This window comes from Triticum urartu, chromosome 7A, assembly GCF_056163025.1.
Source record: "Triticum urartu cultivar PI428250 chromosome 7A, HENAU_Tu73, whole genome shotgun sequence".
NCBI classification, from domain to species: Eukaryota; Viridiplantae; Streptophyta; class Magnoliopsida; order Poales; family Poaceae; genus Triticum; species Triticum urartu.
Window position 1 is genome coordinate 519,198,469 of NC_141879.1, and position 26,601 is coordinate 519,225,069.

The 26,601-nt window shown below is 45.7% G+C and overlaps 1 protein-coding gene across 1 annotated transcript; it reads left to right on the forward strand.

Annotated features, from left to right (window-relative positions):
• Nucleotides 1-14,713: 14,713 nt before the first annotated feature.
• Nucleotides 14,714-17,991, forward strand: LOC147960227 (uncharacterized). Its single transcript, XM_087533220.1, has 3 exons — nucleotides 14,714-16,082; nucleotides 16,452-16,791; nucleotides 17,973-17,991. Exons 1-3 carry the CDS (start codon nucleotides 14,714-14,716, stop codon nucleotides 17,989-17,991), a joined length of 1,728 nt encoding a protein of 575 aa, XP_087389346.1.
• Nucleotides 17,992-26,601: the final 8,610 nt, after the last annotated feature.

Sequence of the window (26,601 nt, forward strand, 5' to 3'; positions counted from 1 at the left end):
CACCGTATTTCGCCCCCCTGACAGCTGGGACCCACCAGCTACATCTTCACAGGCAAGGAAGTGCCTGACAATCGGGACCCACCTGGTCGAAGCATACATAGCGTTGTCATTCTGGTCGCGAACGTGTACGTACATACTGGTCGATGTAGAGGCGCGCACGTGTCGTAGTAGAGGCGCGCACGTAGCATGTACACGTACGTACAGCGGCCAGGGTGCAAGAAAGAAAATACGGCCACGTATGTGTACATACGGGCGGGGTCTCGAACGCCTACTCGCGCATACGTACGGCCAGGGCTCGTGTACATGGCTGGGTCGGAATGGACAAACATTGTCGTCGGCGTGTTCATGGGGAGGCAACGGAATGTGTCGTGTTCATGGGGAGGCAACGGAATGTGTCATATTCATCGGGAGGTCTTGGACGGAACATGCGATGGAAACGAGGCCTGGCGTACCGCAGAACGGAGGAAACGGACTTGTGTTCGACCAGCCACGTTCGAAACAGGATCCTGTTCATCGGGAGGGGTCTGGCGTACCGCAAAACGGAGGAAACGGACCTCCTACGATCGAAACGGGGGTCCTGTTGATCGAGAGGGGTGTGGCGTACCGCAAAACGGACGAAACAGACTTGTGTTGGAGCGCTACGGTCGAAACGGGGGTCTTGTTCATCGGAAGGGGTGTGGCGTACCGCAAAATGGGACTCCACGGGATACTGTTCATCTCCACCGTCGACCCCCTCCAGCCTCCGCGAGCTACTGTTCATCCACCGTCGACCTCCTCCAGCCTCCACCTGTGACTGTTCATCCACGGGCTCCTGTTCATCCAGCCTCCACCGTGCGCTACTCCACCGGCTACTGTTCAGCCACCCCTCCACCATCTACTGTTCATCCAGCCCTCCACACCATGGGGTCCTGTTAAACCACCCCTCCACGGGCACCCCTCCACCGTCTACTGTTCATCCAGCCCTCCACACCACAGGGTCCTGTTCAACCACCCCTCCACCGTCTACTGTTCATCCAGCCCTCCACACCACGGGGTCCTGTTCATCCACCCCTCCACGGGCACCCCTCCACCGTCTACTGTTCATCCAGCCCTCCACCACACCACAGGGTCCTGCTCATCCAAAGGCAACGCCACCACTCACTGTTCATCCAACCCCCCCCCCCCCCCCCCCGCAATGCTCACTGTTCATCCCATCGATCGACTTTAGTTAGCAGCAGTAGCGAAGGAATCGCTCGATCGGGTTCAGTTAACAGCCATCGATCAATCGCTCAGGTTCAGTAACGCGTAACCTGCAGTGCAATCGCTCGTGTTCAGTTAGAGCCCAATGCCTCGCTCGGGTTCAGTTAGAGCCAACGCCTCGCACACACGCGCGTACGTGTACGAGAGAAACGCGCATCGCTCGGCCCCCGACCTCCCACCGTAACCGGGAACTCCCCGAAATTTTCCTCCCCCTCGCTTCTACCATGGTTTTTTCCGTCATGGACGGCCCAAAGAATGTCATGCAGCTGCGTCTCCGGCCCGCCCAGGACGAAAAGCCCATTTTCTGTCATGATTTTTTGTCATAGAAGTAGGAGCCCACCACATCTATGATGATACCGGGTTTTGTCACAATTATCGTCATAGAAGTGTCATATGTATGACAGAAAAAAAATGCGTTCGTCCCAAAATGTCATGGATGTGTCTTTTTTTTGTAGTGAAGTCTGGACCTAAGCTTGAGACTGGGTGCTTCTACTGCAAAGGGACTGGTCACTGGAAGCGGAACTTCCCCAAGTATTTGGCGGATAAGAAGGATGGCAAAGTGAAAGGTATATTTGATATACATGTTATTGATGTGTACCTTACTAATGCTCGCAGCAGCGCCTGGGTACTTGATACTGGTTCTGTTGCTAATATTTGCAACTCGAAACAGGGGCTACGGATTAAGCGAAGATTGGCTAAGGACAAGGTGACGATGCGCGTGGGAAATGGTTCCAAAGTCGATGTGATCGTGGTCGGCATGCTACCTCTACATCTACCTTCGGGATTAGTATTAGACCTGAATAATTGTTATTTGGTGCCAGAGTTAAGCATGAACATTATATCTGGATCTTGTTTGATTTGAGACAGTTATTCATTTAAATCAGAGAATAATGGTTGTTCTATTTATATGAATAATATCTTTTATGGTCATGCACCCTTGATGAGTGGTCTATTTTTATTGAATCTCGATAGTAGTGATACACATATTCATACTATTGAAGCCAAAAGATATAAGTTTAATAATGATAGTGCAACTTATTTGTGGCACTGCCATTTAGGTCATATTGGTATAAAGCACATGAAAAACTCCACGCTGATGGGCTTTTGGAATCACTTGATTATGAATCACTTGATGCTAGCGTACCATGACTCATGGGTAAGATGACTAAGACTCCCTTCTCCAGAACAATGGAACGAGCAATAGACTTATTGGAAATAATACATACTGATGTATGCGGTCCGATGAGTGTTCATGCTCGTGGCGGGTATCATTATTTTCTGACCATCACAGATGATTTGAGAAGATATGGGTATATCTACTTGATGAAACATAAGTCTGAAACATTTGAAAAGTTCAAAGAATTTCATAGTGAAGTGGAAAATCATCATAACAAGAAAATTAAGTTTCTACGATCTGATCGTGGAGGCAAATATTTGAGTTATGAGTTTGGTCTTCATTTGAAACAATGCGGAATAGTTTCACAACTCACGCCACCTGGAACACCATAGCGTAATCGTGTGTCCGAACGTCGTAATCGCACTTTATTAGATATGGTGCGATCTATGATGTCTCTTACTTATTTACCGCTCTCGTTTTGGGGTCATGCTTTCGAGACGGCTGCATTCACGTTAAATAGGGCACCATCGAAATCCGTTGAGACGACACCATATGAACTGTGGTTTGGCAAGAAACCCAATTTGTCGTTTCTTAAAGTTTGGGGCTGCAATGCTTATGTGAAAAGGCTTCAACCTGATACCGAAAGGAGACTGTTGGGTACACCTTCTATCACAGATCCGAAGGCAAGATATTCGTTGCTAAGAATGGATCCTTTCTAGAGAAGGAGTTTCTCTCGAAAGAAGTGAGTGGGAGGAAAGTAGAACTTGATGAGGTAACTGTACCTTCTCCCTTATTGGAAAGTAGTTCATCACAGAAATCAGTTCCAGTGATTCCTACACCAATTAGTGAGGAAGCTAATGATAATGATCATGAAACTTCTGATCAAGTTACTACCAAACCTCGTTGGTCAACCAGAACAAGATCCGCACCCGAGTGGTATGGTAATCCTATACTGGAAGTCATGTTACTTGACCATGACGAACCTACGAACTATGAGGAAGCGATGATGAGCCCAGATTCCGCAAAATGGCTTGAGGCCATGAAATCTGAGATGGGATCCATGTATGAGAACAAAGTGTGGACTTTGGTTGACTTGCCCGATGATCGACAAGCCATAGAGAATAAATGGATCTTCAAGAAGAAGACTGACGCTGACGATAATGTTACTGTCTACAAAGCTTGACTTGTTGCGAACGGTTTTCGACAAGTTCAAGGAGTTGACTATGATGAGACCTTCTCACCCGTAGCGATGCTTAAGTCCGTCCGAATCATGTTAGCAATTGCCGCATTTTATGATTATGACATTTGGCAAATGGATGTCAAAACTGCACTCCTTAATGGATATTTTAAAGAAGAGTTGTATATGATGCAACTAGAAGGTTTTGTCGATCCAAAAGGTGCTAACAAAGTGTGTAAGCTCCAGCGATCCATTTATGGACTGGTGCAAGCATCTTGGAGTTGGAATATACGCTTTGATAGTGTGATCAAAGCATATGGTTTTATACAAACTTTTGGAGAAGCTTGTATTTACAAGAAAGTGAGTGGGTGCTCTCTAGCATTTCTGATATTATAAGTGGATGACATATTGTTGATCGGAAATGATACTGAATTTCTGAATAGCATAAAAGGATGCTTGAATAAGAATTTTTCAATGAAAGACCTCGGTGAAGCTGCTTATATATTGGGCATCAAGATCTATAGAGATAGATCAAGACGCTTAATTGGACTTCCACAAAGCACATACCTTGATAAAGTTTTAAAAAAGTTCAAAATGGATCAAGTAAACAAAGGGTTCTTGCCTGTGTTACAAGGTGTGAAGTTGAGTCAGACTCAAAGCCCGACTATTGTAGAAGATAGAGAGAAAATTAAAGTCATTCCCTATGCCTCAGCCATAGGTTCTATCATGTATGCAATGTTCTGTTGCTATTACTTTAGCAAGGAGGTACCAAAGTAATCCTGGAGTGGATCACTGGACAGCGGTCAAGAACATCCTGAAATACATGAAAAGGACTAAGGATATGTTCCTCGTTTATGGAGGTGACAAAGAACACGTCGTAAATGGTTACGTCGATGCAAGCTTTGACACTGATCCGGATGACTCTAAGTCACAAACCGGATACATATTTTTATTGAATGGTGGAGCTGTCAGTTGGTGCAGTTCTAAGCAGAGCGTTGTGGCAGGATCTACGTGTGAAGCGGAATACATAGTTGGTTCGGAAGCAGCAAATGAAGGAGTCTAGATGAAGGAGTTCATATCCGATCTAGGTGTAATACCTACTGCATCGGGTCCAATGAAAATCTTTTGTGACAATACTGGTGCAATTGCCTTGGCAAAGGAATCCAGATTTCACAAGAGAACCAAGCACATCAAGAGACGCTTCAATTCCATCCACGATCAAGTCAAGGAGGGAGACATAGAGATTTGCAAGATACATACGAATTTGAATGTTGCAGACCCGTTGACTGAGCCTCTCTCACGAGCAAAACATGATCAGCACCAAGACTCCATGGGTGTTAGAATCATTACTGTGTAATCTAGATTATTGACTCTAGTGCAAGTGGGAGACTGAAGGAAATATGCCCTAGAGGCAATAATAAAGTTGTTATTCATACTTTCTTATATCATGATAAATGTTTATTATTCATGCTAGAATTGTATTAACCGGAAACTTAGTACATGTGTGAATACATAGACAAATAGAGTGTCCCTTGTATGCCTCTACTAGACTAGCTCGTTAGTCAATGATGGTTAAGTTTCCTAGCCATAGACATGTGTTGTCATTTGATAAACGGGATCACATCATTAGAGAATGATGTGATGGACAAGACCCATCCATTAGCTTAGCACTATGATCGTGTAGTTCGTTGCTCTTATTTTCTCTATAACTTATACATGTTCCTATGACTATGAGATTATGCAACTCCCGAATATCGGAGGAACACTTAGTGTGCTATCAAACATCCCAACGTAACTGGGTGATTATAAAGATGCTCTACAGGTGTCTCCGATGGTGTTTGTTGAGTTGGCATAGATCGAGATTAGGATTTGTCACTTCGATTGTCGGAGAGGTATCTCTGGGCCCTCTCGATAATGCACATCACTATAAGCCTAGCAAGCAATGTGACTAATGAGTTACTTGCGGGATGATGCACTACGAAACAAGTAAAGAGACTTGCTGGTAACGAGATTGAACTAGGTATGATGATACCGACGATCGAATCTCGGGCAAGTAACATACCGATGGCAAAGGGAACAACGTATGTTGTTATGCGGTTTGACCGATAAAGATCTTCATAGAATATGTAGGAACTAATATGAGCATCCAGGTTCCGCTATTGGTTATTGACCAGAGATGTGTCTCGGTCATGTCTACATAGTTCTCGAACCCGTAGGGTCCGCACGCTTAACGTTCGATGATGATTTGTATTGTGAGTTATGTGATTTGATCTACCGAAGGTTGTTCGGAGTCCCGGATGAGATCACGGACATGACAAGGAGTCTCAAAATGGTCGAGACATAAAGATTGATATATTGGACCATGTTATTCAGACACCGGAAGTGTTCCGGATGGTTTCGGATAAAACCGGAGTGCCGGAGGCTTACCGGACCCCTCCCCCCCCACCGCCGCCGAGAAGTTAATGGGACACCATGGGCCTTAGAGGAGAGAGGGTCGGCCAGGAGGTGGCGCCCCCCCCCAGTCCGAATTGGATAAGGGGTGGGGGCGGCGCCCCCCCCCCCTCCTCCCTTCTCCCCCTTCCTCCTTCCTTCCCCTCCTTGTTGGACTAGGAAAGGGGGAACCTACTACTAGTAGGAGTAGGATTCCCCCCTTTGGGGCGGGCCCTTGAGGCCGGCCGGCCCCCTCCTCCCCTCCTTTATATATGGGGGAGGGGGCACCCCATAGACACACAAGTTGATTTCTTAGCCGTGTGCAATGCCCCCCTCCATAGTTTTCCACCTCGATCATATTGTCGTAGTGCTTAGGCGAAGCCCTGCGTCGGTAACTTCATCAAATCCGTCAACACGCCATCATGCTGAAGAAACTCTCCCTCGGCCTCAGTTGGATCTAGAGTTCGAGGGATGTCACCAAGATAAACGTGTGCAGATTGCGGAGGTGACATGCTTTCTGTACTTGATCAATTGGATCGCGAAGACGTTCGACTACATCAACCGTGTTACTCAACGCTTCCACTTTCGGTCTACGAGGGTACATAAACACACTCTCCCCTCTCGTTGTTATGCATCTCCTAGATAGATCTTGCGTGGTCGTAGGATTTTTTTTGAAATAATGTGTTCCCCAACAGAAAAGGTATTTGCAAACTTTTAGATGCATTTTCCGAAAATAACGGGGTTCAGTGTCTTACCAGAGAAATGATCTCGTGCTTCAGAGGTAGTTCCCTCTTGAACTGGTTCCCTGGTTTCGTTTTGCGCAATGACAACACACTGCAAATGAAGATGAATTTTCACATACTCAATTCTTGAACCAGATATGAATGCAATTTTCGACATTATAGAATTCAATACCTATCCATGAATTGCTGAAGATGCGTTAGATCATGAGGCTTTATTGACTCTCTGTGAGAATCCAGGTAGTAAACTATGTTCTTTAGAACAATGGCTACCAAGATCCAGTGAATGCTACAGATAAGAAAACCATGGACTTACAAATTATGTCGAAACCTAAAAGTCGATCAATGCATGTGTGGTTGTTTATTTGACTTACCTTTCACGATATGGCCAGAGAAATAATTATGCATGGGGTGTCTTTTCGAAGATACTAGCGACCTTGGGAATGGCCCACTCCTGTTCATCCTTCTGACATAATAATGTGCCTTTTGCTAGTGCAGGATCTATGAAATACGCTCTCCCCCTTTTTCTTCTCTGCGCGATCAATCCCTTGAGAGGAATACAATACAATTAGATTTTTATCATTTACTGCCTTCTATGGAGAAGTTGATCCGAGTTTGTGAAGTAATTACAAAATCAGTCATTTAACAAGAGTGCCATCGAGCACATTGAAGTTCAAGAAGATATGTAAGTCCTCAAAACTTACACTGATGGAACCTAGATCATGAAGGAAATGATCTCTGCTGTAGTGGACTAGCAGAACCTCATGACCTTCTGACATTTGATCCATGCAATATTTATGTAACATGCGGCAACTAGAACCGCACCCCTCAAAGTATTCGCCAACAAGAAGTGACTGGCCATGGACGTAATTGTGTACTTGAAGTACGTATGCTTTATTTTTAGCAAGCATACTATCGAATTCTTCATCATCCATGATGTCAGAACCAATATTACTCTATGATTCCAACAACTTGTTGGTAATTTGGTTATGGGCGATCAATGCTTTAAGTAAGAGACTATCGTTCTCATTCCTCCTTGGTCTCAGGGCCCGCTTCCTCGGGGGTGCAGCCTTTTGCCCACTACCTTTTTGGTACTTGAAGCACTTCTGGTGCAAGGTCTGGATGCTTGAAAGGCAGAATGCTGAGTAGAAGGTAAAGCTGCGACAAACTGCTTAGCAAACGGTTTCGCTACGTCGAACTGCTGAGCTGGCGGTACTGCTATGACAGACTGCTAGGCTGTAGGAGCAGAGGCATCACACTGCTGACTAAGCATTGAAGCTATGTCAGATTTCTGTGCAGGTGGTGCCAACTTGTCAGTGTGCTGAGGAGGCTGTGCCAACGCATTGGTTTGCTAAGCGGGTAGTTTTGAGGCATCGGTATGCTGGTCACGCGAATGCGAACCGACAGATTGAGGAGCGGTCAGTTCTAGACCTCCGGATTGCTTAGCGGGTGATTCTCAAGCATCGGACTACTTAGCAGTCCGTTCCACCAGGTTGGTTTGTTGAGCATGCGGTGCCGCCGAGTCTCCCCCTGCTGCTTCAGTGGCCGGCATCTGAACCAGTGGTGCGTCTTCAGCAGTTGTGTGTGTTGCCACTGGCTGCTCAGGGGCGTACGATGAAATGGCCTGTACGGCACAAAGTCGGGCAGGCTGATCGCAGGTTGATGCATCAATCATCAGATTACGAGTATTAGGTTCCTCGGGGGAAGCACGCAAGAGCGGTTGTGGCAAGGAGGGAGTCACTGGTTTAAGGGCGACATTGGTTGCTCTTGGTGGGGCTTTTGAGGGATCTCATGCATGAAGTGTATTTCCTTCCATGGCCACTGCATATGATGTGACAGCGTTTCTCCCAAGGTCCTCTGCTCATAGTCCCCTAGGACATTTTTCAGGGCTTCACTGAATCCAGGCTTTACTTCAGTCACATAGCACTTCACACATCCCAGCTTCAATGGCACATTATCCAACAAGAGGCCCCTTTCCAAGCAGGGAGCAAACCCATGTTGTTGCACATTTTAACATACCTTCATAATGTGTAAGCACGCCCCTCAGTCTGTCTATCAATCCAGATAGATCGGATATAGCATCATCATGTGCAGTTGCAGTCTTAGTGTCACTGGGGTCAGCTGATGCACAGCTACTCTTACGCGATGTTCTTGTGTAATAAGCAGCATCCTCCATGCTTTCCTTCCCTCTTATCTCCCGGCTGTCTCTCAGTGTTAGAGTCTTCTGCATCATCAATGAATCATCAATTTCCTTTCGAAGCCCGGGGTACATGTCCCTCCTCAACCTTTAATACAATTGATTCTGCTTCAATTCACTCCTTGCTTTTTTCCATGGTGAGCCTCTCTTCTTTGATGAGTGTGAAAGCCCTCGTGTGCGGGACATTGATACATATACCCTTTGCACGGTCAGGGGGCTCTTTTGTTTCCAAAGCATCAGACAGAATGTCACATGGCCCTGAGTTCCTGTAGAACCTTCCAGGGATGCTGGAAGCCTTTGCCATCACGCGATTTAGTTCTTCGTCATGTGAGTTTTCAAAGTAATAGGGTCCATCGTCACGCCTCCTTGCACGTGCCCACAAGTAATCTCTAGCGCGTTCGCCACTGATGTCACTAAAGGCCACTTTCCCACCCGCAGCTACTGCTTCTTTGTCCTCCTGGTCCCATATCGATTTCATGTCGTAGTATCCTGCCATACCCATACATTGGGTGTGTGTGTTCCTCTTCTGAAGTTTCGATTGCTTGGCACTCTTCTCATTAAACTCTATAGTTTCCCTAAACCTTTTGAATTTTGCCAAGTCTGTCTTTGTAATTTGGGGGTATGCAGGGATTGGGTCCTTCCCTTCAGTCATGTACTTCTTGTACAACTCGTGCTTCCAGTTTCTCCAACACTGGTATGCGTCAGTGCTATACAAATGGTTTTTAACCCTTTTCTGCGATGGCATTTGGAACCATCGCCAAGTGAGTGTGGGCGATACGGGGGTCCTTCCCACACGACCTAGAAATCGTCGGGGATAGGCCCTCCTGGCACACAAGCTGGGGAAAAATGACTCGTGTGCGATCAGGCGAGGCATTGATAACCCACAAGTATAGGGGATCGCAACAGTTTTCGAGGGTAGAGTATTCAACCCAAATTTATTGATTCGACACAAGGGGAGCCAAAGAATACTCTCAAGTATTAGCAACTGAGTTGTCAATTCAACCACACCTGGAAACTTAATATCTGCAGCAAAGTATTTAGTAGCAAAGTAATATGATAGTAGTGGTAACGGTAATAAAATGTAACGGTAGTAAAAGTAATGTTTTTGGTATTTTGTAGTGATGATAGCAATAGCAACGAGAAAGTAAATAAGTGAAGAACAATATATGGAAAGCTCATAGGCAATGGATCGGTGATGGAGAATTATGCCGGATGCGGTTCATCATGTAATAGTCATAACCTAGGGTGTCACAGAACTAGCTCCAGTTCATTGATATAATGTAGGCATGTATTCCGAATATAGTCATACATGCTTATGGCAAAGAACTTGCATGACATCTTTTGTCCTACCCTCCCGTGGCAGCGGGGTCCTTACGGAAACTAAGGGATATTAAGGCCTCCTTTTAATAGAGTACCTGAACAAAGCATTAACACATAGTGAATACATGGACTCCTCAAACTACGGTCATCACCTGTAAGTATCCCGATTATTGTCACTTCAGGGTTAACGGATCATAACACATAATAGGTGACTATAGACTTCCAAGATAGGATCAAGAACACTCATATATTGATGAAAACATAACAGGTTCAGATTTGAAATCATGGCACTCGGGCCCTAGTGACAAGCATTAAGCATAGCAAAGCCATAGCAACATCAATCTCAGAACATAGTGGATACTAGGGATCCAACCCTAACAAAACTAACTCGACTAAATGATAGATCCCATCCAACCCATCACCGTCCAGCAAGCCTACGATGGAATTACTCATGCACGGTGGTGAGCATCATGAAATTGGTGATGGAGGATGGTTGATGATGACGATGGCGACGGATTCCCCTCTCCGGAGCCCCGAACAGACTCCAGATCAGCCCTCCCGAGAGGTTTTAGGGCTTGGCGGCGGCTCTGTATCGTAAAATGCGATGATTTCTTCTCTCTGATTTTTTTCTCCCCGAAAATCAATATATGGAGGTGGAGTTGGAGTCGGAGAGGCAACAGGGGGCCCACGAGGTAGGGGGCGCGCCCCCCACCCTCATGGAGAGACGGTGGGCCCCCTGGCCTTCATCTTTGGCAGATATTTTTCTTATTTTCTGAAAAGTGACTCCGTGAAGTTTCAGGTCATTCTGAGAACGTTTGCTCCTGCACATAAATAACACCATGGTAATTCTGCTGAAAACAGCGTCAGTCCGGATTAGTTCCATTCAAATCATGCAAGTTAGAGTCCAAAACAAGGGAAAAAAGTGTTTGGAAAAGTAGATACGTTGGAGACGTATCAGGCATCGAAATCCAATCGTTTCCATTTGTATGTACATCCCATAGGGTGAATCCCAGGAAAACATTTTCGTTCGTATGTATATCACACACAGTCAATCCTAGGAATACGTTTCCGTTCTTATGTACATCCCACACAGTCAATCCAGGGAAAACGTTTCCGTTCGTATGTACACCCCACACAGTTTTATGTATAGGCTCGTGTGTGAAAGGTGTAACTATCACACACGCTTTGTCTTGGTTAACCGTTTGCTTTTATCAACTACATCACACACGATTTGATGAAGAAAACTGTGTGGCATTGGGCTATCCATCACAAGTGCATTTACTGCTAGAACCGTTTGCAAAGTTCAATGACCCATTTAGCATGTTTATTAGTTTACAATTAACTAGCGGGGTAACCCGCGCATTTGCGCGGCTAGGCTCAACACATATTGTTTTGTCTTCAAGATGTTTCAAAAGTTGGTGCTTATTATTTTACTTGTAATTATATTCTCTTGAAGCTATGTTGTTCGTGCGATGAATTATTATTTAAAAATTTATACATGATATATGTCTGGCGGAAACATATGATTGCATTTTGATATAAATCTTCCAATGGTTCTATTTGGTCTTTGGCAAGGTTGGTGATAATTTTTTTGATGTTATTCGAGTTTTTAACCTACCATGTGAAATCATTTACTTTCATATTGATCTCTAAATTCCCTCCTCCACTCCTCCTCGTCGAGCAATGTCTATCTCTTCAACAACATATATTATTTATGAAACATTTTATATGGGATTAAATCCAAATATTGATGGTTATACATGATCTTAGTAATCTATTCATCCACTCACCCCTTGACATGATGGAAGAAAAGACTTTACAAACTACCATCGGTCAACCATTTGATTTCCTTCTATTGGTTGGCGTGTAAAATTTGAACATGGCCAACGGATATGGCCCCACTTGGTGCACACTTTTCATCTTTTGGAAAAAAACATGTGCTAGTTGAATTGATATGTGAATTTGAATTACGGTTTTTTTTCCTTCGGGAACAGCTGAAATCTTATCGACAGAAAGAGAGAGAAAATATATTGGTTTGAAGGCCAGCCATATACCCATAAATCTGGCCCGTAATTTTCAAAAGTAAGATTAGACATATTTATAGGTTCCGGAAAATTTTGAGATAGTGGAAGAGAAAAAGAAATATAGAGTTAGAGACCATTTATATACCTATATAATGGGAGTTATTTTCAAAAGTAAAGAGAGTCATATTTGTAAATTTTTAGAACATTTAAAATACATATCATGTGTACTTGTGGATGTGCTCTATACACATGAGTAATTTCATCATTTTTAAATATATTTATTTCTGAACTACGAAAATAAATAAAAAATGTGTATCTGTAATAGTAAATAGTACGTGCATTCTACAGATATATTTTTGCTTTTTTAGCTTATAGATAGATAAACATGTTTATTCACGAAATTCTACCTACGTGTAATGAGCAACTCCCTGCAAAAGAATGAGCAACTATCTGTGCATCCAGAATAACTGATCGGATTTTTTACCTAAAAATTGTGCTTGTTGTCTTTTTAAGTGGGCTCATAAAGGGCTACATGCGAGCAATCAACAAGGTGTTCCATGCAGAGTTTTTTTCCCTAGGTCTCGCGACTAGGGTTTGCTTGTCCTCCGGGGGCGCCGCCACCGAGAGTAGCCATTGTCGTCGGGTGTAATCCGGCGAGTCCGTTCCTGCTAACCTGCTGCTTGCTTCCCCCCGTCCCTAGTTGGGTGCACGCAGTTAGGGCTTCAAGGTTGGAGAGTCCCAGCCATGGCGGAGATTGGTTCTGGGAGTGGATCGGGAGATCGTATCCCTGAAGAAGCGGCAACACTGCTGGAGAGATTGAACCTCCAGGATGAGGAGGTGGATGATCTAGTCTGGGAAGATGAAGCTGACGTTGAGGAAATTAAGCCAAAGTGGCTAGCCCTAGGGCGGCTGTTGACAACCAAAAGCTTCAGTTAGAGCGCGTTGATTGCGGACATGAAGGCGGCCTGGAACGCAGCGCATCAGGTGGTTTGGAGGAGAATCAATACAAATCTGTTTTCAATTCAATTCAACTGCCTGGGGGACTGGAACAAAGCGATGCATCAAGGGCCATGGGATTTTAAGGGCTCGGCCCTGCTTTTGACAGAGTATGATGGGTTTGATAATCCGGAGAAGGTGAAACTAGATAAGCTGGAGACGTGGTGTCAGATCCATAAACTGCCCGATGGTGTCCTGAGGAGCCCATCGGCGTTGAGAAGCTTCGCCAGCAGAATTGGTGAAGTTCAGGAGGTACAAGTGACACTGCCCAATGGATTCATAGGTGAGTTTATTCGTGCCAGGGTGAAACTGGATGTTAACAAAAAGCTTACCAGGGCGGTAGGAATAACTAGAGTAGGGAAGACTGATAAATATCTTGTTAAGTTTGAAAAACTTCCAACCTTCTGTCATGCATGTGGGTTCATGGGGCACTGGTATGAGGAATGTGGTACAGGAGAGCATGACATAACAAAATTTGAATGGGGCCCTTTTATTTTAGCCTCAAGGAGGGGAAGAGGAGGAGGCCGCGGAGGCCGAGGAGGCACAGGTAGAAGAACGGATAGGGGTGATGATGAGACGGAGGAAGGAGGAAGAGGGTCTGGGAGAGGATTTGGCAGAGGCAGAGGCCGCAACATGGGGGTGGATCCGAATCCCACATACCAGGGGAGTTGGAGATTTAATGCAGTGGGCCATACGACAATGAGGAGTGCAAGGGAGGAGGATGAGAATATGATAAACCCAAGCACCACCACCCTGAGTCAGGATGTGAGAGGGATGAAGGTTGGAGAAACAGATCAGTCGTTGGCAACACACCAGGCAAGTAATGCCAAAGGGATGGAACATGCTAAGAACATAGTAGGGGTGGGAATCTGTTTGGGAAAAAGAACAGCGGAGGATTCGACGGCGGCAGGGGCAGAAAATTTAGCCATGGTATCGGTGGGCAATACTACGAAATCGGTAGTATCAAACTTAGTACATCGCTATGAAGGAGAGGATAAAGAACCTTGTAACTTGGAGAATCAAGCAACTACCCCCCAAAAGAGTGCCAACAGGAAGAAGCTCAAAGGAGTGAATGGAGAAGTGATGAGTCACGTAGAGGAGATGGAGCAGGAAACAGATAAGAGATCGGCGGCCCCTTTCGAAGGGGTCCGACGGGAGCAATGAAACTGTTAAGTTGGAACTGTCGGGGGCTTGGGAATGCCCCAGCAGTTCATGCTTTGCTGGACGTCCAGCGAAGTTGTAGCCCAGATGTGATGTTTTTGTCGGAGACACACCTAGAAAGCTATCCGGCTGAATGTTTGAGGAGAAGACTGAAAATGGATCATAAAATAGTTTGTCCAGGTGATAGTAGAAAGGGAGGCCTGTTGATGCTATGGAAAAAGGAAATAAAGATACTCCCACTAAAGTTAGACCCAATGTTCATTGACGTACAAGTGGAAGATGAATAGTCATTTAGTGTGGAGGTGTACGGGGATGTACGGTGAATTTAGATGGGCGCACAAACATAAAACATGGGAGAGAATGCGCCGGCTGCACCAGGACAACAATTTGCCGTGGCTACTGATTGGGGACCTGAATGAAATACAATTGTTGTCTGAAAAGGAAGGAGGAAACCTGAGACCGCCGCAATACATGAAGGCCTTCCAGTCGGCGATTGACGATTGTGAATTGCGGGACATGGGTTTTAAAGGCGATCGGTTCATGTGGCGGAGGGGAGGAATCAAAGAGAGGTTGGACAGAGGGCTAATCAATGCCAGATGGGAAGCTTTGTACCCATCGGCGGCACTGCAAAACCTGCTATATAATCATTCAGACCACCGTCCAATTTTGGTTGATACAGAATACTATGCTCTTGCGTACGGTGGTGGAGAACGGACAAAGCGTTTTGAAGCGAGATGGTTAAGGGAAAGAGATTTTCCGGAGCTAGTACAAGAGGCATGGCATGCAGCAAATTTGAATCCGAACCTTACAACCATCCAGGAGAAACTAAACAATATGCATACCTCGTTTCATGATTGGGATCAAAGGGTGCTGAAGAAACCAAAGAAGAGACTCCGGAAAGCGCAAAGAGAGCTTGAGGAAGTCATGACTGGGCCAATGGATGCTGCTAGTGAGGAGAAAAGGAAGGATATCTCAGAGCTCATTGAATTCTTGCTTGAGTTAGAAGAAATTCATTACATGCAACGATCAAGAGCGGGATGGCTGAAACATGGAGACCGCAACACGGGGGTTTTCCAAGCCTATGCAAGTGCTAGGCGTAAAAAGAATATGATTAAGAAGCTCAAGGATGAAAATGGTAATATTCTGGAAAATATGGACATCCTGAAGCCACATATTAAAGACTATTTTAACAACCTGTTTACATCCGAGGTTAATTTTGTAGACCCTGCTGTTATAAATAAAGTGCAAACTAAAGTGACAGATCAAATGAATGATATGTTAATGGCCCCTTATACTGCTGACGATGTGCGAAAAGCTGTTTTCAGTATTGGGGATCTTAAAGCCCCCGGGCCGGATGGCCTCCATGCCATCTTCTTCAAAAAATATTGGGGCATTCTGGGAGATGAGATAACCCAAGAAGTTCTGTTTGCTATTAACAGAAGGCAGATTCCAGAGGAATGGAATGATACGTCTATTGTGCTGATTCCCAAAGTTGATTCTCCTGAATTAATCACGCATAAAATCATTTCCAAGCTGTTGGCTGGTAGACTGAAGGGTATCCTACCTGAGATCATATCACCTTCTCAGAGTGCTTTTGTCCCTGGGAGACTTATCACGGATAATGTCTTGATTGCCTATGAATGTGTCCACAAAATCAAGAATAAGAGGGCAGGGGCAGCTGGTCTGTGTGCAGTCAAATTAGATATGCATAAAGCCTATGATCGAGTGGAATGGATCTTCCTTAGGATAATGATGGAGAAACTGGGGTTTAACACACAATGGATAGATATGATCATGGCGTGTGTCTCTTCGATAAGATACAAGGTGAGGGTAAATTCTCAAGAAACTGAAATATTTATACCCTCAAGGGGGATTAGACAAGGGGATCCCCTTTCTCCCTATTTGTTCCTTCTATGTGCAGAAGGATTATCCAGCATGTTGCGGTACAAAGAAGAAGTTGGTGGCATGGATGGGATTAGTGTGTGTAGAAATGCACCATCAGTATCACACCTATTATTTGCTGATGATTCACTAATTCTCATGAGAACAGATGTGTTAAATGCAACTTCCTTACAACAAGTTCTGGATGCCTATTGTGCAAGTTCTGGACAAATGGTGAGCCTGGCTAAATCAAGCGTATATTTCAGCCCTAATACCAGTGAGGTAACAAAAGCAAAAATTGGTCAAATACTTCATATTGATACAGAAGCTTTGTCAGACAAATACCTGGGACTTCCAGCTATTGTGGGGGCAGATAAGAGTGATTGCTTTAGGCATTTTGTTGAAAGGATAAAGAAAAGAATATTAGGGTGGATGGAAAAACAACTCTCTGTTGGGGGCAAAGAGATTTTATTGAAGGCTGTTGCACAAGCGATCCCAGTATTTGCTATGTCAGTTTTCTGTATTCCAAAGGGGATTTGTAAAGATATTACGGACATCATAGCTCAGTTTTGGTGGGGAGACGATGAGGATCACAAAAGGATGCATTGGATGGCATGGTGGAAACTTTGCATCCCGAAAAGTGAAGGTGGGATGGGATTTCGAGATCTATACTCGTTTAACTTAGCAATGCTTGCAAAGCAATGCTGGAGGATTGTGACAGAGCCGGAGTCCCTAATGGCCTGCGTGCTGAAAGCTAAATACTTCCCTAATGGGAGTATCCTAGAAGCTACCCCGAAAAATGGGTCTTCCTTCACATGGCAGAGTATACTGAAAGGGTTAGAAACTTTCAGAAGAGGATATATTTGGAGAATTGGTACGGGGGAACATGTGAATATCTGGAACGACCCATGGATCCCTACCAGCGCAGACAGGAAAGTGATCACCCCTCATAACCAAACACTCCTTACAAGAGTTTGTGACTTGATGGATCCGGTGAATGGAACTTGGGATGAGGAATTACTAAGAGATATATTTTGGGCAGTGGATGTACGAAGGATTATGCAGATCCCATTATACCCGCAAGCCTTCGAAGATTTCATTGCTTGGCAACCTAACCGAACAGGGATTTTCTCTGTCAAAACGGCTTACCATCTTCAGTGGAATCATACTTTCAGGGCGCATGCAAACAGGGTAGAGAGCCCAACTGGATCCGCACCCTTGGATACTTGGAATACACTATGGAAACTTCATGTGCCACGTAAAGTTCAAATCTTTGGTTGGAGAATATTGCAAGGGATCATCCCACTAAAATCAACCCTAATGAACCGGCATGTAGGCTCAGATGGGGCCTGCCCGATTTGCCATCAGGGCGCGGAGGATCTTAAACACCCGTTGTTCTTATGCACTAATGCAAAGGAGCTGTGGAGACGACTGGGTATGATGGATGTTATCGAACACTCAGCTGTGGTTGATCGGTCGGGGTCTGTTATTGTTGAACATATTCTATCTCTACCGGAGAATCAACTATCCATACACCCTAATGTCGAGCTTAAGCAAGGTCTGATGGTGGGGGTATGGTATTTGTGGTGGATAAGGAGGCAGATTACTCGTAATGAACAGGTTCCGCCAACATGGAGATGTCCGGTTTCGGTCCTTTCTATAATACGCAATTTTGCAACAATACATGCAGGTCCCTTGAGCATGCCTGAAGTGAAATGGACAAAACCAAGCCCAGGTTCCGTTAAAATGAATGTTGATGCGGCTTTCTTCCCAGATGAAGGGATGGGAGCTACCCCGGTAGTCCTATGAGATGTAAGGGGAACTTTTATTGCGGCCCAATGCAAGTTCCTCCCAGTGGCAGTAGATGCGATGTAACGCCCCGGATGTAACTTTCCCAATTTGTACTCCAACTCTTGCCGTTTCCGGCGTTAAGTTATATTTATTTCCTCGGGTTCGGGTTTCGTCTCTGTGTGTTGTTTTTGTTTTCATGCATCTCATATCATGTCATCATGTGCATTGCATTTGCATACGTGTTCGTCTCATGCATCCGAGCATTTTCCCCGTTGTCCGTTTTGCATTCCGGCGCTTCGTTCTCCTCCGGTGGTCATTTCTAACTTCCTTTCGTGTGTGGGGATTAAACATTTCCGGATTGGACCGAGACTTGCCATGCGGCCTTGGTTTACTACCGGTAGACCGCCTGTCAAGTTTTGTACCATTTGGACTTCGTTTGATACTCCAACGGTTAACCGAGGGACCGAAAAGGCCTCGTGTGTGTTGCAGCCCAACACCCCTTAAATTTGGCCCAAAACCCACCAAACTCTGCTCCATGTCCTAGAGCGTTCGATCACGATCGCGTGGCCGAAAACCGCACCTCATTTGGACTCTCCTAGCTCCACTTATGCCTATAAATAGCCCCTCCATTTTTCGGATTCGTCTTCTCCCCTGAAACCCTAGTTCAAAAAAAACGTCCTCCGCCGCCGACGGACACGTCCGCCCCAGCGCCGGACACGTCCGCCGCCGCCACTCAGGCGCTGCCACGTGGTGCCGCTCCTCTTCCCCGCCGTCGGCCCGGGAGGCCCAGGATGGGCCCCCGCGAGCCCGAGTGCCCCGCGCCCCGCGCGTTCCACCTCGCCGCCGTCTCTTCGGGCTCCGGTGGCCGGAGACGCCACCCGCCACCGCGAGCGCCGCCGCGCCTCCACTCCACTCCGCCGAGCCGGCCGCCGTTCGCCTCGGCTTCCGCGCCCGCAAGCACCACCAACGCCGGCGCCTCCTCCGACCGGCCCCAGATCCGGCGACGTCCGCACCTCCGGCGAGCTCCTCCTCTCCTCTGGCGTGCTTCTCCGGCGAGCGCTAACTCCGGCGCCGAGCTGCTACAGTGCCGCCGTGAACAGTGCCCGAACCCTAGATCTGAGATCTAAAAACTGAGGGTTGACTTTTTCCTCTCCCCCTTAATTCTTAAGCAAACTTTGTCTGATGATATCTCCGCATCCGTAGCTCCGTTTAGGACATATAGTATATCAAAATCTTCGTCTCGACGAGTACATCATTTCATGCCATTGCATAATTTTCATTTAAGCTCATCTTGATGCCCAAAATGCTGTTAGAAGGAGGCTTCGTGAGTTAATTGTCAGATCTGCTAGTTCATCTTAGACTTTTGTCATTTTTGCCATGATTATTGTGTGCATGCTATGCCTGTGAGTCCTTGATATGTTTTGTTAAGAATTTTGCCTTCTTTCCAGAGGTGAAACCCATGCATTTTTAGGATGTGTGTGGTGACTTGTGCAAGCTCGCAAAGAGAGGCACCCGGTAAATCTGTTTTCAGGGACTTAGTTGTTTTCACTAAGTCTGGAATATTTTAGTTCATGATGCCATATGTTCAGCTTGTTTCCTAGTGATCCATGCCTCTTTTGAGGATGATCAGTAAAGGAGTTTTTTTAATCATGTTATGCTCTATCCATCCATGTCTTTTTTTGCAATTATGGAGCACCCTAGCTTGAGGAAATCGAGCTCTACTTTTGCTTCGTGGTGAATCTGGGCAGATCGTCAACTCATTTGCGATTTTGCCGGCGTTGTTGTAGTTGATCCGTGCATGCTATGCCATTGTTCTTGCCATTTCTAGCTTGTATTTTGTGCCTTCTTAACGTATGTATGCTTGCCTTGCTGTGACTTGCACCATGGTGAGTGCATCGAGATCGTTTACATGCCTTCGTGAGTTATATTTCAGCATGTCTCAGTTTTCACTAAGTCTGAAAACTGATTGTGTTTTATGCTATGTTCGTGTGCCCGTTAATATATTTTGTGAACCCTTTTGGCCCCAGGTCACTTTTGGTCTTTTGTTAAGCTTGTTGATTATCTCCATGCCATGTTCTTACTTGTCATGTTCAGGTCATGTATCATGTTGTTTTGCTGCTCCGAAGAGAGCATCGTGATCTGAAATTTCAGACAAGTGTTAATTTCACTAAGTCCGGAAACTGTTTTGCATTTGCGTTTTTGCCATGCTTGTTTGAACCTCATAATGGATGAATTGGCCATGGCTCAGTGCTAGTCTTTTGTTAAGAATATTGTGTGCATCCCTGCCATGTATTTTTTTGTCATGTTTGGTGGCTGTAGCATGTTCATTTCGTTGCATTTAGATGCCTACTTGCTGTAAATCGCAGACCGGTGTCATATCTTAAAACGCTTGCCATTTCCAAACCGTAACTCCGATTCCAATGATCTTTATATCGTTTTCAAGCGATTTCATCCCCTCTATCCAGTGGCACCCTTGGAATTCCAAGTTGAGGCCAGGTTCATGCATTTCCTATCATATCTTGCATTTTGCATCCCGCATCGCATCCCGCATAGCATATCATCATTTCATCATATTGCTTGGTCTTGCACGTGGTTGATTGTATCCTTGTTACTTGTTTGTCTTGTTGGGTAGAGCCGGGAGACGAGTTCGCTACCGAGGAGCCCGTTGAGTTTGCTTGTGAGGATCCAGTCAACTCTGACAACTGTGCAGGCAAGATGATCATACCCTCGAAATCACTACTATCTTTGCTATGCTAGTTTGCTCGCTCTTGCTATGCCAATGCTACGATGCCTACCATTTGCTTGTCAGCCTCCCAATTGCCATTTTGAACCTCTAACCCACCATGTCCTAGCAAACCGTTGATTGGCTATGTTACCGCTTTGCTCAGCCCCTCTTATAGCGTTGCTAGTTGCAGGTGAAGTTTGGAGGCCGTTCCTTGTTGGGACATCTTTTATTTACTTGTTGGGATATCATTATATTGCTATGTTATCTTAATGCATCTATATACTTGGTAAAGGGTGGAAGGCTCGGCCTCTCGCCTAGTGTTTTGTTCCACTCTTGCCGCCCTAGTTTCCGTCATATCGGTGTTATGTTCCCGGATTTTTGCGTTCCTTACGTGGTTGGGTTATAATGGGAACCCCTTGATAGTTCGCCTTGATTAAAGCTTTTCCAGCAATGCCCAACCTTGGTTTTACCTTTTTCCACCTAGCCTTTTCTTTCCCTTGGGTTCTGCAGACTCAAGGGTCATCTTATTTTAACCCCCCGGGCCAGTGCTCCTCTGAGTGTTGGTCCAACCGAGCGATGTCCGGGGCTACCAGGGGCAACTCTGGGCTGGCCAACCCGTCGTCTTGCTCATCTGAGTGTGCCCTGAGAAAGAGATATGTGCAGCTCCTATCGGGATTTGTCGGCACATTCGGGCGGTGTTGCTGGTCTTGTTTTAACCTGTCGAATTGTCTTGTTGTACCGGGCTACCGAGTCTGATCGGTGTGTCTCGGGTGGAGGTCTATTCCTTCGTTGACCGTGAGAGCTTGTCATGGGCTAAGTTGGGACCCCCCTGCAGGGATTGAACTTTCGAAAGCCGTGCCCGCGGTTATGGGCAGATGGGAATTTATTAATGTCCGGTTGTAGATAACTTAAACCTTAATTAATTAAAATGAATCAACTGTGTGTGTTACCGTGATGGCCTCTTCTCGGCGGAGTTCGGGAAGTGGACACGGTGTTGGAGTAATGCTTGCGCAGGTTGTTCCTCTAGATTCTCGCTCGCGCTTTGCCTCCTCTTCTCGCTCTCTTTTGCGTATAAGTTAGCCACCATATATGCTAGTCGCTTGCTGCAGCTCCACATATATTTGCCTCATCCATTCCTATACGCTTAAATAGTTTTGATCGCGAGGGTGCGAGATTGCTGAGTCCCTGTGGCTCACAAATACTATAATTCCAGATGCAGGTCCAGGTGATTTCGCTCCAGGTGACGAGTACGAGCTCAAGTGGGAGTTCGACAAGGACTCTCAGCGTTATTATGTTTCCTTTCCCGATGATCAGTAGTGGTGCCTAGTTGGGGTTCGATTCAGGGCCTTGTCGCATGTTGGGTTCTTTTCTATTTTGGCGTCGTAGTCGGGTCATGAGTGATTGTTTGATGGATGTTATTTATGTACTCTGATGTGACGTGGCGAGTGTAAGCCAACTATGTATCTCCCCCTTTTATTATGTATTACATGGGATGTTGTAATGATTGCCTGACTTGCGACACTGCTTTCAATGCGGTTATGCCTCTAAGTCGTGCCTCGACACACGGGAGCTATAGCCGCATCGAGGGCGTTACAAGTTGGTATCAGAGCCTTCCCCGACCTTAGGAGCCCCATTGCTTGATCGTTTTTAGCAGCCGAGTTGTGTCTAGAAAAATGTTTTGAGTCATTTAGGAATTATATATCGGAGAGCTTAGGAATTCTTTTTACTTCCCAGTCTCCTCATCGCTCTGGTAAGGCATCCTGACGTATAGTTTTGACTCTTCTCTTCTCAAATTTCACTAAAAAAAATTTAGGATCACGCGAGTATCTTGGATTTGTTCCGATGGCTTATGATGAGAATATTGTCTTGGTGCCTCCTGTTAGGGGTTTAGTGGAAGTGTCCCGGGGAGTTGAGCTCTGAGGTGTTGTCATCATAATTTTATCGTTGCAATTCTGAAATACTTGAGATATGTTCGCCGACATCGAAAATCTCTTTTATGCAGTTCGTTGGTGAGATAACCTCGACGCCACCCAGTACTGGGGCGGGAGTTCGGGAGTATCGCCATAACTTGTATAACGGATGCTTTTCGAAGGTTGAGGTAGATGGTTTCCGAAGTTTTCTTGGTTATGTGTTGGAGGATGGATACAGCTGGATGTAGGATTTGCTAGTTTGGGTGAGATATTATGCTTCCCCTGTATCCCCAACACCTGATTGCATAACCGGAAAGGTTCGGGAGTTTTATAGGTGGGAACTCTAGTAGCTCTAGTTCTTCTTCCACGGATATTGGTTTGAGATTGGGATTTCTTACCGATTATTCGTTCTTGATCCGTACCTTGTTGATTTACTTCTCTACCTTAATTCTACGTGGCTTCTCAATTTATGGATATGTGACCATTTGAAGAGGAATGCATTCGTTCATTTTGTTCGGATATGAAGACTATATGTTGCAATTTTCATTCCGTTGGATTCAGCTTCAATATTATCTGTCTATGTGCTAACGGTGGTCAACCTCTTCAGGATGGCTCCTGCTAAGAGCACCAGTCAGAACCAGAATCAAGATCCGCCACCGCCTCCACCTCCTCCAGAGGCATGGCAAGCTGTGATGGCCGCAACCAATGCAAACACTCAGCTGATCATGCAAATTCTCCAAGAGCGCAATCAAGGCAGTCAAGGGAATCAAGGCAGCAATCAGAGTCACTTTGCTACACTCAACCAGTTCCTTGCTAACGGGCCAAAGACTTTCAGTAATTGTGTTGAGGCAACCGATGCTGACGATTGGCTTGTGGATCTGTGTAAGCATTTCGAGTGCAGTAACGTCAGGCCTGAGGACTTTGTGAAGTTCGCTTCCTTCCAACTCAAAGATCAAGCTGCAGAATGGTTCCAGCAGTACAAGGATTCCAGAGGTGGACGTGTTATCACTTGGGATGATTTCCGTCGAGATTTCCGAGCTCATCACATTCCGCAGAGCGTGGTTGAAAGCAAGCGTGAGGAATTCCGCAATCTGAAGCAAGGCTCTTTGTCTGTCTATGACTACAACAAATTGTTCCAGAAGCTTGCCCGCTTTGCCAAGCAGGACGTGCCTGATGAGAAGAGCATGATATATCAGTTCAGAGGTGGTCTCAGAGAAGATATTCAGCTCGCTCTTGTCCTCTTCGAGCCCTTGAGATACGATGAGTTCTACAACATGGCACTGAAGCAAGAGGCTGCTCAGTTGAGGTGTGATGCTTCCAGGAAGCGAGTCAGAGATGTTACTCCTTCTTCCTCTACTCAAGTGGCCAAGCAGCAGAAGTTTTGGCTTCCTCCTCCTCCGTTCCGTCAGCCGTATCAGTAGAAGAGCAAAGGTGGCAGTGGTTCTTCACACCCACCCAACCCTGGCTTTCAGAACAAGACTTCGTCTCAACCTCCAAGATCGAGTGCTCCGTATCACCGTCCGCTTTCAGAGGTCACGTGCAACAAGTGCCCACAGAAGGGTCACTATGCCAACAAGTGTTTCAACCAAAGGCGTCTTCCTCCTCCTTCTCCTGTCAGATCGGCAAGTACAGCTGTGGTCAAGCATAACCCCAAGTCCGCCAAGGTCAACTTGCTGAATGCAGCTCAGGCAGAGGAATCACCAGATGTGATCATGGGTAACCTTCCTGTTAATGACATTCCCGCAAGAGTTCTTTTTGACACTGGTGCATCTTTATAATTTTTGTCGAAGCCTTTTGCATCCATGCATGATGTTCATACTATTGATTTGCCTAAGCCGATAGCGGTTTCTTCTCCGGGTTTGTTCATGAACACCAAAATGATGGCTCCGGATGTTTCTATCACATTGGGTGATTACAAGTTTCTTTCTTCTCCTATGGTGCTTGGTAACTCGGATATTGATCTTATTCTCGGGATGGATTGGCTTTCTAAGCACAAGGCACATCTTGATTGTGCAGCCAGGCAGATTCAATTGACTCATTCGTCTGAGGATGTAATTGTCTTTGCCGCTCGGGATAATACTATTCGTCTGTTTTCTCTCAATGAGAAGGGTGAATTGGATGCCATCTCTCAAATTCCAGTCGTTTGCGAATATCAAGACGTCTTTCCAGAAGAGCTCCCAGGAATGCCTCCGCACCGGCCAGTTGAATTCGTTATTGAACTTGAGCCTGGCACGGAACCTGTGTGCAAACGCCCTTACAAGCTCGGACCTGAAGAGTTGAAGGAGCTGAAGAAGCAACTCGATGAGCAAGAAAGATTGGGTCTCATCCGGCCTAGTACTTCTCCGTGGGGTTGTGGTGTTCTTTTTGTGAAGAAGAAGGATGGAACGGACAGACTTTGTGTTGATTACCGTCCAGTGAACAAGAAGACCATCAAGAACAAATACCCACTTCCCAACATCAATGAGCTGTTCGAACAACTCAAAGGTGCCCAAGTATTCTCCAAGCTTGATCTCCATATGGGTTATCACCAGATTCGCATTCGTGAAGAAGATATTCCCAAGACAGCATTCAGAACAAGTTTTGGTTCATATGAATACATTGTCATGTCTTTTGGCCTCGCCAACGCTCCTCCGACGTTCTCTCGCATGATGAATTTCATCTTCAACGCCTACACCAATGACTTCGTTTTGGTCTATCTCGATGACATTCTGGTTTTCTCGAAGAACAAGGAAGATCATGCCAAGCACTTGCGTTTGGTTCTCGATAAACTCAGGGAACATCAGTTCTACGCCAAGTTCTCCAAGTGTGAATTTTGGCTCGATGAGGTTCTTTATCTTGGTCATATCATCTCTGCCAAGGGCATTTCCGTGAATCCCGAGAAGGTATCCGCAATTGTGAATTGGGAACCTCCTCAGAACGTGAAGCAACTCCGCAGTTTTCTCGGTCTCGCAAGTTACTGCCGAAGATTCGTTGAAAACTTTTCCAAGATCGCGAAGCCTCTCTCAAATCTTCTTCAGAAGCATGTCAAGTACGTTTGGTCTCCGGAGTGTGATACTGCTTTCAACACTTTGAAAGAGAAGTTGATTACTGCTCCAGTTCTGACTCCACCTGATGAATCCAAGCCGTACGAGGTCTTTTGTGATGCCTCTCTCCAAGGTCTTGGCGCAGTATTGATGCAAGAGAAGAAAGTGGTTGCTTATACATCTCGCCAGTTGAAGCCTAATGAGAAGAACTACCCCACTCATGATCTCGAGTTGGCGGCAGTTGTGCATGCTCTTTTGACTTGGAGACATCTTCTATTGGGAAGAAAAGTGGACATTTTCACTGATCACAAGAGTCTCAAGTACATCTTCACTCAGCCTAATCTCAACCTAAGGCAAACTCGATGGGTCGAAATGATTCAAGAGTATAATCCGAGTATCAAGTATACTCCAGGCAAGGCTAATGTGATTGCTGACGCTTTGAGCAGAAAGGCCTACTGCAATAGTCTGATTCTTAAGCCTTATCAACCCGAGCTTTGTGAAGCTTTCCGCAAGCTTAATCTGCAAGTTGTTCCTCAAGGTTTCCTCGCCAACCTTCAAGTCTCTCCTACCTTAGAAGACCAGATTCGCCAAGCCCAGCTTCTTGATGCTATGGTGAAAAAGGTGAAGATTGGGATTGCCAAGAGTCAGTCCAAGTACAAGTGCTACCGCCTTGATGACAAGGACACTCTCTTCTTCGAGGATCGTATTGTTGTGCCCAAAGGTGAACTTCGTAAAGTGATCATGAACGAGGCTCACAATTCTCTCCTCTCCATCCACCCTAGGAGCACGAAGATGTATCAGGACCTCAAGAAAGCTTATTGGTGGACTCGAATGAAGCGCGAGATCGCTCAATTCGTGAATGAATGTGAT